At 32.6% G+C, this 15,157-nt stretch overlaps 1 protein-coding gene across 2 annotated transcripts in view; it reads right to left on the bottom strand.

Moving 5' to 3' along the window:
- Nucleotides 1-2,521: 2,521 nt before the first annotated feature.
- Nucleotides 2,522-15,157, bottom strand: part of GABRG1 (gamma-aminobutyric acid type A receptor subunit gamma1) — a 52,869-nt gene continuing 40,233 nt past the window's right edge. Inside the window, exons 8-9 of one of the 2 annotated variants that reach the window (XM_019741070.3) lie at nucleotides 14,547-14,758; nucleotides 2,522-4,265 (exon numbers count right to left, since the gene is read on the bottom strand). In XM_019741070.3, the coding sequence (XP_019596629.2) occupies nucleotides 3,996-4,265; nucleotides 14,547-14,758 (482 nt within the window). In that variant the 3' untranslated portion in view covers nucleotides 2,522-3,995. The remainder of the gene's footprint in view (nucleotides 4,266-14,546; nucleotides 14,759-15,157) is intronic. The other variant, XM_074324630.2, reaches the window with a different exon arrangement.

Here is a 15,157-nt window from a genome sequence, read left to right as displayed (position 1 = left end):
ATACATAGAAAGTGCTGCATAAATATTTGAATTAGGTTATGTTACTTTCACAATGCAAACACAAAAACGGCAGAACATTTACTAGAGGAATGTGGTCAATAGTGTTTGAAAAACCCATAAGGAATGTTTTCGAGGGAGACTTTGTAATGGTTTGTGATTTGACAGTGACCTGTCAGGCGCTCCCCAGCAGTGAAAACAATGCAGTACCAAGTATGCCTTGACTTCATATGGTATGAGATTGAGGAGTTTATAAATTTGGTGAGGTAAAGAAAAAAAGTTTGGTCAGAAATTAGTTCCAAGTATTTTTGGTGAGACAAATGCTAAATCATTAAATGTCTATTGGATCATTTCAACTCCAGGGCTATGATCAACAAAATAATTGCAAATGTGGTATCCCACTACATAAAATTTTGCAAGAGTGAAAATTGGCAATGGTATAGAAATTTTATGTATGTATTTACTCATTCATTATGTGTTTATGCAATTATTGGTACATAATTTAAATTGTACTTAAACAAATAATCCTATCTACCTCATGTTGTATAATCTAAGTACAAAATACATTTCGTCACAATACATTGCTTTGGAATACTTCACATTTTACAATTATGGGCCCTTTCATGTGAAAGTGCTACCAACCATTCTTTTTGATCCTGACTTGTTGGCAAACAATGCAGCCCTAGATTTTGGCCTTGCTCTTAAGCAAAATATATATATTTTTTATGACTATTTATGTCAGAATATGAGAACACTAAAGAAAAAAAATTCTGATGATTGTCTTTCTATTTATACACATTTACTGTGCCTTACCCTAGAGTTAATAAGTTTTTAAAACTCCTCAACAAAATCTATGTCTTTAATTTAAAATGTGTCTAATGAATTATCTACTACCTACTTATTTTAAACCTTTACTGAATGAATTTACTGAAGAATTTTTGCCCTTTCCCTACTGAATTCTCAGATAATCTACAGTTTTATTTATTTATTTTTTCAGAAACTACTTGATATTTTAGGAATTAATTTCATGTGAACCTAAAATTACTAGGCAATTCAAGGATAAATTATTACCATGCAATTGTACATTCCAAAGACTAACATTGTGCTAGTCATAATATTCCTTCATGGAACTTCTAGATCCTGGTCTCTTATTTAGAGGATGGGTGTATATGAATCATTTTCCAAATTATTCTAAATCCTTTTGCTTCAATTATCCTTCCCATCCTTCATGTTCATTATTTGGTTAGTGTTAAAAACATTTAGAATAGCTAGGAAACACAAATTTCAGAATCCAATAAATTAAGACATAATTCACTGGAGAAAGAGGAGGTCAGAACTGCACACACACACACACACACACACACACACACACACACACACACACACGGTGCCAAAAAAAGTATACTCATTCTAAGAAAGGAAAAATCTGTATTAAAATTATGCTGATGATAACCACTTTGAGCATCTATTGTTATCAGTATATATTGAGTATTACAATTTTAATACAGTTTTAATACACTATATATATATATATATATATATATATATATATATATATATATATATATATATATATCTCCAGATGGCAAAACTTCTTTAGAGAAAAACAGGAATTAGAATGTGTTCCTTTTGCAAATCAACTTCACTTGATTTCTCGTAAAAAGAGTCAAACTGCACTTTCACCTTTTTATTCTCATTTTTAGAAATAATAATATTTGTACACCTTTATTTCTGACCTACATGTTTAAATAAAACTGCTCAAAATACCACTGGCTTTGAAAACAAAGTTGTTGTTTTGATGGTATATACAATGAATTCATATAGAAAAACATATATTTTTATTAATTTTATTTGCACTTGTAAATATTGCCAACACTTAAAGCCAAGTTAATGGACCACCATTGAGAACATCCAAGCTATTTCTATTAAGCATTTTTAAGTATTTTAAAATATAGTCATGCTCAGAGAGACTTGAAAAAAATCTAAGAATTTACACTGTCCCCATGATAACATCTTAAAACATGAAAATGTTTTAGTAAACATTATAGTAAAGTGTTTTATTCTTCATGGGTACTTCATTTTTCATTTATCCCTAAATGAATGTTCACCTTAAGAATGGCCATCAATACTCAGTGTTATAAAAATGACTGCATGAATAATTTGTAAGTTAATATATTACAAGGCCAAAGTTTAATTTGGCTCTCCATTCAAAAAAAGCAGTGTCGGTGGATATTCTGTCATTATTGTTCAATTTATGATTACTTTTTTCAAAGGTTTCTAAGCAAAGTGAAAAATTCAGACATAGCTGGGAACACACAATGAAATACATTTAGATTTTCTAAAACTGCATATTCTAAAAACAGGTTTAACCATGCTAAAGCCTCACTCATATGTTTACTAACTATGAAAGTAATTATTGTATTAAAAGCTAGAGTGTCAAATGCACAGGTCATAGCTTCTTCCACATGAGATAGGCCTTGATCATAAAACTTCATCCTAATCGTTGCTCTGGGCAATGGAAACATTTTTTTCTTTTTTTTTTTTTAAATTTAACCTGCAAGATGACTCTGGAGATTTTCCAGGAAATTAGGTGATGGTGAATTAATATGAAGTTCATATAAACAATTGATATGCCAAACTAGTTACAGGAATATAATGATTCAAGCATAAATTTAAGTCTCTTAACAAACGACACATTTTGGAAAACATTACCAATAGTCAAACTATAGTGAAACTTTCAAAGCTCCTGGCTCCACAAATTTAGAGAACCCCCACACTCAATGTTCATCAGAAATGCCTCTTAACAGAACGCCACCATGACTTTTGAGCCTGCTCTCATTTCCTAGGAAAAAGAACATCGGAACAATTTATAATGAAGTTGTAAAACTGGCAGGGTCTAAACTTAGGAAATGGAAAAGCAATATATGACAAATGTTTAACAGTGTGTTTCCAGAATATTTCTAGGCTGAACAATGTTAATAGTTCATATTAAGACCGCATCCTCAATATGAACTATTATTCAATTTGCTAGGTAATAATTCTTTAACCACAAAGCACTTTTCCTCAAATGCTTTTGTTAACTTGAGAAATGTGACACTTCTGTAGAGCATAAAGAAAAAAATCAATTCTCTCTGTATTTAATTTCAGTGCTGGTAGAGCCAACTATTTCAGTGTTAAGCTCTTCATACTACATACATAATTTTTATGGAGCAGAGAATAAAATGGTTACATGTACCATCCTTATTTCTTTAACCTTGTATTTAAAAGAAATTACTTTGATGGTTTCTATCATAGTTTGTAAATCATCAAAACTAAATATAACTGGAGTTCTATTTAATATTGTGTCAGGCAATGGACTTGATTAAAACACAAATAAAAACTGTCCTTTTAGTAAGGTAAAAATAGGTCTTTTCTTCATTAATTAATAAAGAATTTAAAAATAAATCAATTTCTTCTTGAGAGTAAAATATCTTGGAAGTCAATCCCAGGAAAGCATGGCTTTATGTTTCCATCTATTTCTATTGTAATCAGGGCATCCAAGTAAAGAGCAAGAAAAAAATCAAATTAACAATATTTTCTAGGCAAAAATTTACTACATGAATAGTAGTGATTGTATCAGGGTCTCAATACAAATAACGATAGACTATATTGAAATAAAATATATCTTTAAATTATTCCAGTTTTAATACGTGAATCAAGGAATTTAAAAGTTCAAAATCCTAATGTGATATAAGTAAAATAAATAAAATTCAAGTAAAATATATAGTAGTACTTTTAGTATACTGAATTTTACACCTAATCTGTTTTACATAAAGTTAAGTAAATTAATATGAAAGCTGCTACTTTACTTACCTATGAAAGCCTTAAAATGGTTACCATACTATTCACATTTTAACCATTGGATTTTCTGCATTTTAAATTTAAACTTCCTGTTACCAAAGTGCAGTAGATTATACTGAATTTAGTTAAACTTATGATTTTTTCCTAGTGAATAGAACTTATAAGTAAAGATAGCCAACCCAATAAACCAGATTGAACAGGGCAAAAGCTGTTGGGAAAAATATTCGAGAATAGGAATCAATTTTGGCAATGCGTATGTGTATCCTTCCTTCCCTCCATGATCCCGTTTTGCAGTCTTCAAAGCAGCAGAAGAAACTGGCACAATCTTTGCCCTCCAAACACTGATACCCATAATCATCTTCTCCTTGAGGCAGAGAAATGCTATTCATTGGAATCAGAGTGGATCCCGGATGGAGTCCAAGGGATATCTGAGTAAAATAATGAATGAGAAAGAAAACAGCATACCAAAGATCAATTTGTCCCCTCAAGGCAAACTCTAAAAGAGTGATAAACAGAAAAAATAATCTTGGGTCTAAAAATCAAAGAGGTATTCAACCCAAATGTTTTTTTTTTTTTTTTTTTTTTTTTTTACATTATAATTTACTTTGTAACATATAATATCATTTTATAATCCAAAGGTCATGCAGAAAAAAACTTCCCTCAAAAATGAAACATGTTTTATACCTTTAGAAAGATGATCCACTAAAATATTGTCAATCATGAATCTAATTCTAAAACAAAAATAAACTGTATATTTCTATGATGTTTTACATTAAACATTTACAATGCCATAAGTATCTGTTTGCTATTGTTATATTATGTAATTTATTTATTTTTTTAGTAATAATGAGAACAAATAGCAAAGATGACATTTTGATAATGCAAAAAAACTTTGAGAAGCCATAAATGAATAAAAAAGATATGCTGGGGTTTGTAGTAGTGGCTAAGATCAAGGTATTATATTTGGGAGAGAGAATATGCAGGAGTTTAAAACTCAGGTTTCACAACAACTCATTCTACCAATGTCGCTATCCTCATAGATGGAATTACATTAGCACTTACCTATTGTGATGTCTGTGATCAGTAAATTTTGTAACCACATAAAATGATCAGTGCTCCAGCTTACCCAGTAATAATAGCTACTATTATTATCAGGATGATTTGAGACACATATCAAATAAACTTTTTTATGACACCAGATTCTACTTAAATAATAAAAATAATTTTTTACAATATAAAAAATAATCAAGCAAAGCCAGGATACCACGTAACTTTAACGCAATCACTTAGGAGTCGGACAGGCTTGGTGAGAAATTCCAGCTCTGCCCAGTATAGTTGTGTAAGCTTGAACAGGAAATATGACAGCTCTTCTGCCTCTGTGTCTTTTGCTGTACAAAAGTCACAGTAACAATACATGGACCTGTTTGATGATTAAATGAGATGATGCACATAAAGCACCAAGCAAAATATTTGAACCATATTAAGTATTCAGCTGCCAATAGGCAATGCTTATTGTTGATGTTATTTTCATTGCTAGTGTTGATTCCTGAAGAGGATATATCACAATTGGCTATAAAGTTTGTGTTAAAATAAGCAGCAACAAAATAACAAAAACTTGGATCACAACAAAAAATGTTACCAGAAAAAAAAAAAAAAAAGTTACCAGGAAAAGAAAAAAAAAAAAAAAACCTTGAATAAAAAAATGGCAAGTAAAAAATGAATGAAGATTGCAGTTCTAGTAACTCTTCATCCTTCAGAACTTCTGCTTATTTCAGGGGTTATCTGAAGATATGACTTTACAACTTATTATAATCAGTGGTTTTATTATCAAAACAGTAAATACAGTGATTAAAATTGTTTTAATCTGATCTTAAATTCTTTCTAATGAAAATGTTTATAATTTTAACCCTAAATTTTGAAATAAATATAATTCAAAGCCATAAAAATTAAATACCGTATGGAAAATGTTTTAAATATTAAACAAAGAAAAATGAGAACATCTAAAATTTGGACTTATTTTTAAATACATTTTATTTCTAAAGAGGAATGTAGAATCCAAACCACAAAATATTAAACATTCAGTAGATGCAAAAAGAAGAAAATAATCACATTTTGTGATATTTCAAAACGATAAATGCATCACACGAGTCATAATATCCATATTAAAAAGAAAACGTGCAGCCTGAAGATAAGGAGTAATGCCCTAAACACAAATAAATTCACGACTCCACTGGCTTAGATGTATCAAAAAGCAGAGGCAGTATACTATTAAATGTTAATGATAGACTTTTGAGATTGACACTTGGGGTTACTTTACTAGACTCCTGAGTTTTAGTGGAGCAATAAAATTATGTACAAAATGAGAAAGTTGGTATTAATTTCCTTGTCACTTATACTTAAATTCCATAGTTCAAATGCTCATCAGAAAAGTGATTAAAATACAAGTTTGTTTGTTGGAAATTTCAAGGTTATATGGAATAAAACACATTCCATATTCTACTCAGAACTGCCATAAATGGAAAGCCAATGTGTTTGTCCGAAGATATCAACTCTGCATAACAGAAAAGATTAAACATTAAAGTACATAAAAATTGCAATTGGTTCATTTTTAAAAAGTGGACTAATTTCTGGTGCTCAAAATCATGGAGAACTTCTATTAAAGTGACAGTTTAAATTGGCAACTTTCCAGTTGCCTGCTACCACCCCCAAAACACCACAAATTCATAAATTGAAAGAAACTATACTTTAATGAATGATAAATGTGAATGGAAATAGACTTCATATGTACTGAGAAAAATAGTCAAAGAGCTGACACAGTATCAGTAAAATATTTGGACTGATAGACTAGTGACTTGGAAACCAGTATGACACTATACACATTCCAAACCGTATTCATCTGAAGTGCAACTATATTACCCATCTTGCAACTTTTCAAGTAAAGATCCTGCTACCCCTCAAAATAGCAAGCATTGAAAAAATAAATCAGTTTAAGTGACATAAAAAGAATCATCAATATTAAATAGGATTGTCTTTTAATTTAAATGATAGTTTAGAGAATATACCATATTTTGTAATTTCAAAAAGTCACTAAGAATATAGCAGAACTTAACATTTTAAAAAATCGATTCCATTCTCTGTATTACATATTCATATGTATCTGGTTGTATATTAAATACTATATTACATTTAATAATATAGTTAATATACAAAATATATTTTAAGTACCAAGACATACTAATATCAAATAAATACTATTAAATAGTAAATAAAACATGTATGTACAAATTATGTTTATATATTTATTTATATAATCTTATAACTGTATGTCATATACTAATATCATTAATGCTATTAAATATTAGTAATGTAAATTGACAAAATATTAGATCATGTTATTGATATTAGATAATACTAATATTACTATTATTAAATTTCCTATTTAAAAAGTTGCAAGTGAAGCTGCCAACCTAAGCATAAGTTTTCTCCACTCTATTTTCACAAAATCCTATAAGTACTAGTCAGGATTTCAAAAATTTAAAAATGCACATTAGTGTCAAAAACAGATAATGAGGTGGCTCTTCATGATGTTGAGCCACCATTTAGAAGAATTTGTGATGCGTTATTAAAAGACAAAGAACAGATGGAAATAGGCCAATGGAAAAAGTAGACCAAAGGAAGCCACATTTCAGGAGAGGCTCAGAAATAGGTACATGAGTGTGAGAGTTGTTCTTCCCATCAAAGCTTCAGAGAGACTCACTGTAACGTAGGAAGACTGGGAATGATAAAAGGGATGAAAAGCACGGCATTAGTCCATCTCCAGAACAGCTGCCCTGTCTAAAGTACTGCTCATCTACCATACATGCAGAGAAATAGAGATGATGACAGGTTGGTGTTTGCTGAGGCTTAGAACTCCATAACTTCTAAAAATAAAAAATTTTAAACAAACAAACAAACAAATAAATAAATAACCTCATGCCACCCAGAGGAGGATTAGTGCTCCTGAAGTTGGTATTGGGATGTCCTAGGAATAGTTTCATCATTATGTAGTGTATGTGTGTATATTTGAAAGCAAACAGATGCCATGCTCCCCATACACACAAATGAAAGTGAAATCTGACAGTTGCAAACTTAACAGTTATGTGCCAAGCTTGCAGGTGTCTATTGGACAAAAATTTCCAAGAACTCTCAATGTAAACCAAGAAAAAATAATGATGATGAACAGTTAGAATTACTGATTCCAATAATTCAGGAAATGTAAGAGAACATTAAACTTTCTAATCAGTTCACTCAGAAATACTTGAAGAGCTATTGTGTCCATTTAATTCCAAAAAGTGGAAGAACAGTTAGAAAATAAGAGTTCTCAGAAAATCAAGTTATTGTAATTAAGAAACTCTAAAGCATTGTAAAATACAATCTTGAGGAAATTGACCACAATATGTAGAAAAATATGTATCTCAATGAAAAATATGATAAAAAGAAAATCTGGAATACATGTATAACTAACCTAGGAAGTTTAAAATTCATCTAATAATAGTTTTAGAGAAGAAAACAGAAATCAACTGGAATAAAGAATGAAGAAAATTCTCAGTTATAAAAGATAAGAATATTAAGCAACAAGGAAATGACTGAGGTCAAAAAACAGAAATTACACTGATCCTTAAAAATCTTTTTATACCATGGACAAATAGATGATGATGAAAATTTCAAGATATATATATATATATATGTATATGTATATGTATATGTATATGTATATGTATATGTATATGTATATGTATATGTATATGTATATATGTATGTATGTATATATGTGTATATGTGTATATGTGTATATGTATATGTATATATGTATATGTATATATGTATACATATGTATATATGACACAAAAGAAATGTCATATTGTCATTAGAATTAGTCATAATATGACAGAATAATGAATTAAGAAGTAGAAATTTAAGTGTATTATTTTTTAAAAAAATAAATTTTAGTGAGGTGACAATTTTAGCAAAGTTACATAGATTTAAGGTGTACAATTCTGTAATACATCATCTATATATCACATTGTGTGTTCATCACCCAGAGTCAGTTCTCCTTCCATCACCATATATTTGATCCCCTTTACCCTCATCTACCACCCCCCTCTCTCCTTACCCTCTGGTAACCACTAAACTGTTGTGTTAAAATAACCAATACAATAGCTATTAAAGGTAAGCTAAAATATTGAAGATGAGGATAGGAAGGAGACAATGAGAAAGCTATAGTTTTCTATCATTTATACAAAAGAGTTATAAATACTTTGAAATTTGGTACTTCAATAATTACCTGATTAGCAAGAATATATGGCTGAACACAGAACCAGGCAGGGAGTCAGATTTGATTACTGATTCCAGTTTTTCATTTAAAGTGTCATTCAGTAGTAAATAGAGCTCATGAGTCACATAACTGAAGAGAAAGAAAAGCCTATAGAACTTTATTGTGGGAGGCTCTAAAGAAAATATTTTTTTGTACCCAGGTACTCAATCATAATACGTCAAATTTAACTTTTGATATTTGAAATTTAGTGCTTCAAAGCCCGCATTTACATTTTATTCCTTATTTTTCATCTTTAGTATTTTGCTTCCTGGGTTTAATGCTAAGTTTTAAATACTCAACATAGAGATTTTTTTCTTAAATAACTATTCTAGAACAGTATTTAGAACATGGGTGCCCTTACATATTTGGTGAATGAATGATTAAATAAGCCATAATTTTAAAGTTTTTACTCCATGTTTTAGCTTCCTGAGTAAATGTGACATGTACTCATGGGGTTGAGCGTGCATGATCTGAAGTCAAACTGATTAGCTGTGGCCACTTGTTGGTTGAGTATTATCCATAGGTGTTATAATAATATTACCTACAGTATACATCGTTTGGATGAAATTAGAGAATCCATGTGAGATTGCACACTGCTTGGCTTTCATTCACTATTTCCAAAAGTAAAATTTTCAAGGCAGTAATTGAACATAGGTATGGATGAGTAAATGATGAAATGGAAAATCCAGAGAGCATGCTTGGCTTTGATTAAAGGAACATAGCAGAAAACCGGCATTTTTCTTTACCTAGAATTTAGCAAATAGATATTAAAGTTGAAATCATTGCCCTTTGATGGTTTGTCCATTTAGGGGTCATAGTATGCCCTATGAATAAGTTCAAATAATGTCAACTTGAGAAAATCACAGGCTAGTCTATAATATAAGTTTTCAGATATGTATTGGCAGCAATGTGCTCTGCTGAAAACAAATTCACAAGGATTTTCTTCTTGGAATATAACATGAGAGTAAAATATAATTTAGAAGTATGACAAAGTTTTATAAAGAAACTAATGAAAAATGCAGGGAGGCAGAAGAAGCATTAAATCTTAGAACGTACAAAGTCAGGAGATAATATGGGAAACTCTATGCCTCATTATATACACACTATGGTAGGATATATGCTTGCCAACCTTGCATAGCTATTTTATACAGTGCTCATTTATTTGGGTATATTGGAACAAATATGCTTTGAAAACATTTTCTGGAGTCAGCAACGAATTGGCTTTTTTATTAATATTGGAGAAACACATGTTTACTTTTCTGAGTTCTATGAGAACAGGAAATATAAAGGAAGGATTACAAGCTGGAGCTCTGGCACCAAAAAAGACATGAGTTTGGGTCTTAGATCCTTTACTTCCTAAGGCTGTCCTGGTACGAATTACTGAACTTGTACTCTCATATGATCATAAATGAAATCACACGGGTGAAATACTTAGAGGAGTGCCTGGCATACTCAGAAAGTGTTAGATATTATTTTAAGGTTTTATAATTGCCATTATAACAAGGTATTATACTCTATCACCCAAAACTTATGTATTTTAGAATCAATTATAATATATCTAGTTGATATAATATAAGTTAAGGTAGATATATGATTGGTAAGGGGGTAAAATAGTACAATTATACAGAAAGCAAACAGAACTTTATAGCTACAACTTTCAAACAAGCTGAATACTAATATTAAAGAGGAATCTTTACTTTAAAATTTAAATTAATTTTCTGGGCCACATGTTACTAGAATTCCAAATCCTCATACAAACATAGAATCTCTTTAAAGAGTGATCCTAAATAATGTTTTAGGTATAAGAAACTACCACTTGGGGAAAATTCACAGCATACAAAACCACTCTTTAGAAAGATTATCTAAGAGTTTTTTCTGTAGGAAAATATAAACACACTTTGCTTAGTGGGCAATGTTAGGTACTCCAGTTTCATCATAATTTGATTTATCTCTTGTCAGGGTACTTCAAGCATCTATATTAGTCTAAGCAACTATGACATGAGTATTCAAAAGAGCTCACCTCCTCTCATGACCACATCAAAATTACAACTAAACTACAGAACAACCATCATTGAGAATCACCTGAAGTCTAGCTGAACAGAAGTTCTAATAACTAAGGATATACAGAAGAAGCCAAGTCAAGACTGGTGAGGGGGTGAAGGTGCTGACAGGGCTGGTGCCACACCCTCATGCAGTAGTTAAAAACAGGGAGGTATATCTCAGATGCTGAGGTCTCTCCTGAGGAGTGAGGAGTCACAGCCCCACATCAGGCTCCCTAACCCAGATTTCCATGGTAGGAAGGGAAGTCCCCACAGCTTCAGGCTGTGAAAATCAGTGGAGATTGTGGCTGAATGAGATGGCGGACAGTTGGAGTCCCAGGTGCCTCTCTTAAAGGGCCTGCACCTGGATTCCCTCGCTGATGGACTCACTAGCTCTGAGCTCCAATGCTGGGGCAGCAGCTTGAAAGGCACCAGGCACATAAGGGGAAGAAATGAATTGTCTGGCTTCAAGACAAGGACTGGGGGGGCTGCTTTCTCCTAGACAGAAGTGCTGGCAGAAGCCATTGTTTTTCCTCCTCCAACCCAGTGGACAGTCGCAAATGGAAGCCACATCTTAGTCTCCATTAACCTGGCTAACAACATTTACCCCACCCTTGTGATTCCCTGAGACCCAGCCTCACACAAATTTTGGGCCCACCCAAGCTGCTTCCAGTGGCTTTTCCTTAAAAATGGCCTGTCTTGACTCATACTGTGGCATTTCCTAAAATCTCTCAAATGTTCACAAACCCCAAACATGCATTATTTAACTTCAGTGCACCCTGCATCTCTTGCTAAGTAGTCCCAAGACTAGCACTAGTAGCAGCCAGCCTCAGTTTGCAACTTAGCCTCTCCCCGGCACCTCCAAGCCCAGCACAAGTGGCACCCCTCTGTAGATCACTCTTTAGCTCATATCAAGTGGTGCGGGACAGGACAGAGGTAGCAATGACCTTGGCTTGCAAAAGACCCTTCCCAAGAGGCTCAAGAAACAACACACCTGGTGGCCAGCTTCAGACCACACCAGAGAACCACCCAACTTTCTCCATTAGTAACACACTCAAATGGCAGACTGGGCATGCACCAGAGCCCCATTAAAGTGAATCATGCTCCATAGGATCAGCCCCTACACAGCACCTCCTCCACTTTAGTCACCACCAGTACTTACAACCAATCTGCCTGAGTATCAATCCCTCCTATTGATGTGCAAAGAGCAACCAAAGATCAAATACAACAGAAGGGCACATACAACACACACAAGGGACATATTTGCAAAACCCAGCTCAGGTGACCAGAGAGACAGTGCCACTGGGCCCCACAGGATAAATACTCATAAGGCTACTCTACTAAAACTGAGAGACATTGTAGATCTACCTGATACATAAAAACAGAAACTGGGAGGCAGCCAAAATTGGGAAACAAAGAAAGATGTCCCAAATGAAATAACAAAGCTCCAGAAAAAGCACTAAACAAAATGGAGACAAGCAATCTACCAGATGCAGAGTTCGAAACACTGCATATAAGGATGCTCAGTGATCTCAGGGAGAACTTCAAAAAAGAGATAGGCAACATAAAAATGGAAATAGAAAACATAAAACAGAACCATGTTAGAAATGAAGAATACAATAACTGAAATAAAGACTACATTAGAGGGAATAGATAGTGGAATACATGAAGCAGAGGATCAAATCAGTAATTTGGAAGATAAAGTAGCAGAAAACACACAATTAGAATAACAACAAGAAAAAAAAAATCCCCCAAAAAAGAATAGTTTAAGGTGCCTCTCGGACAATATCAAGCATAACAACATTCGTATCATAGGTCTGCCTTCTCCAGAAGGAGAAGAGAAAGAGCAAGGAATTGAAAAACTACTTGAAGAAATAATGATAGAAAACTTCCCTAACCTGGCAAAGGAAATAGACATACAAACTCTGGAAGCACAGATAGTCCCAAAGAAGATAAACCCAAAGAGGCCCACAACAAGACACATCATAATTAAAATGGTGAAGTTTAAAGACAAAAAGAGAATCATAAAAGCAGCAAGAGAAAAAGCAGGTAGTTACCTATAAGGGAGCTCTCACAAGACTATCAGTTGATTTTTCAACAGAAACTTTGCAGGCCAGATGGGATTGGCACAAAATATTCAAAGTGATGAAAAGCAAGGACCTACAACCAAAATTACTCTACCCAGCAAAACTATCATTCAGAATTGAAGGACAGATAAAGAGCTTCCCAGACAAGAAAAAGCTAAAGGAGTTCATCACCATCAAACCAGAAAAGTTAGAGACTTTTTTAAGAAGAAGAAAAAAAGGATCAAATTATGAATAAAATGGCAATAACTAAATATCTATGAATAATTACTTTCCATGTAAATGGATTAAATGCTCCAATTAAAAGACATAGGGTGCTGAATGAATAAGAAAGCAAGACCCTTACATATGCTGTCCATGAGAAACTCATTTCAGATTAAAAGACACATACAGACTGAAATAAAAATGATGAAAAAAATATTTCATGAAAATGGAAATAAAAGAAAAAAGTTGAGATAGAAATACTACTACCAGACAAAATACACTAAAACAAGGCTATAACAAGAAACAAAGCAAGACCCAATAATTCCACTTCTAGGTATTTATTTGAACAAAACACAAAATACTAATTTGAAAAGACATATGCATCCATATGTTCATTGCAACATTACTTACCATAGCCGAGCTATGGAAGCAACCTAAATGTCCATCAATAGATGAATGAATAAAGAAGTGGTATATAGTATATACCATTAACATTACTTAGCCAGAGGGGGGAAAAAAAGAAGAAAAATGCAATCTTGCTATCTGCAACAACATAGATGGACCTAGAGGGTAATATGCTGAGTAAAATAAGTCAGACAAAGATAAATACTATATAATTTTGCTTATATGTGGAATCTAGACAAAAAAAAACACAAAAAAAAACAGAAACAAAATAATAGAGAACATTTTGATGGTGCCAGATGGGAGGGGGCTTAGAGGGGTGAGTGACAGGGGAAGGAGTTAAGAAGTACAGATCAGTAGTTACAAAATAGTCACGGGATGTAAATATAGCATAAGAAATATACTCAATAATATTGCAATAAGTATGTATGATATCAGACAGGTACCAGATTTATCGAATTGATCCCTTTATAAGTTATATAAAGATCTAATCACTATGTTGTACCCCTGAAACTAACATAATGACGTCAACTGTAATTTGAACATACAAAATAAATATATTAAAAAGAAAAAGAAGTGTCCCTAATAGTAAATTGCTATTTATAAAATAGAAATTTTTTAACATACCATTGCCTTGTCTTTCAGCTTCCTGTCTCTAGCAGTCTTTGTTTTTTTGTTGCTGGTAAAATAATGCAAGGTGCCATATTCCATCAAGGCTGCAAACACGAAAATGAAACAAACAGAAACAAAGAGATCCATCGCTGTTACATAAGAAACCTTAGGCAATGACTTCCGGGCGATTGTACTCAGAGTTGTCATGGTCAGAACTGTAGTAATACCTGTGGAGGGAGGGAAATAATAAAAAATGAAAAATAACAGATCATTTTTATTATTTCATCTCATTTGGCAATATTGTGGGCGGAAATAAACAATGGAAACAAAAGGGTATGATAACTGATTAACAGGAAAAAAAAAAGAAATACTGGTAACCACAGCTCTTCGTGCCTGTGTTTTAATCATCTAAATTCTGTGGACTACAAGTAGTTGACTCCCCGTACCCATTCTTCCCTTCCTCCATAGTGACAGACTATACAATTTTCAGTGGGCACGAGGCTGCCTGGAAAAACAGCTTTCTTTGCCACCTTTTCTCAGCTATGTGTGGACACAGGCTGAGATCTAGCCAACGAGAATTAAGTCAAGGGTATAAGCAACATCCAAATGATCACATTAAAAATGGG

The sequence above is a fragment of the Rhinolophus sinicus genome, chromosome 1, assembly GCF_057876585.1.
Source record: "Rhinolophus sinicus isolate RSI-liver-muscle chromosome 1, RSI-T2T, whole genome shotgun sequence".
In the NCBI taxonomy this organism is placed as follows: Eukaryota; Metazoa; Chordata; class Mammalia; order Chiroptera; family Rhinolophidae; genus Rhinolophus; species Rhinolophus sinicus.
This window is presented reverse-complemented; position numbering and strand designations above follow the sequence as displayed.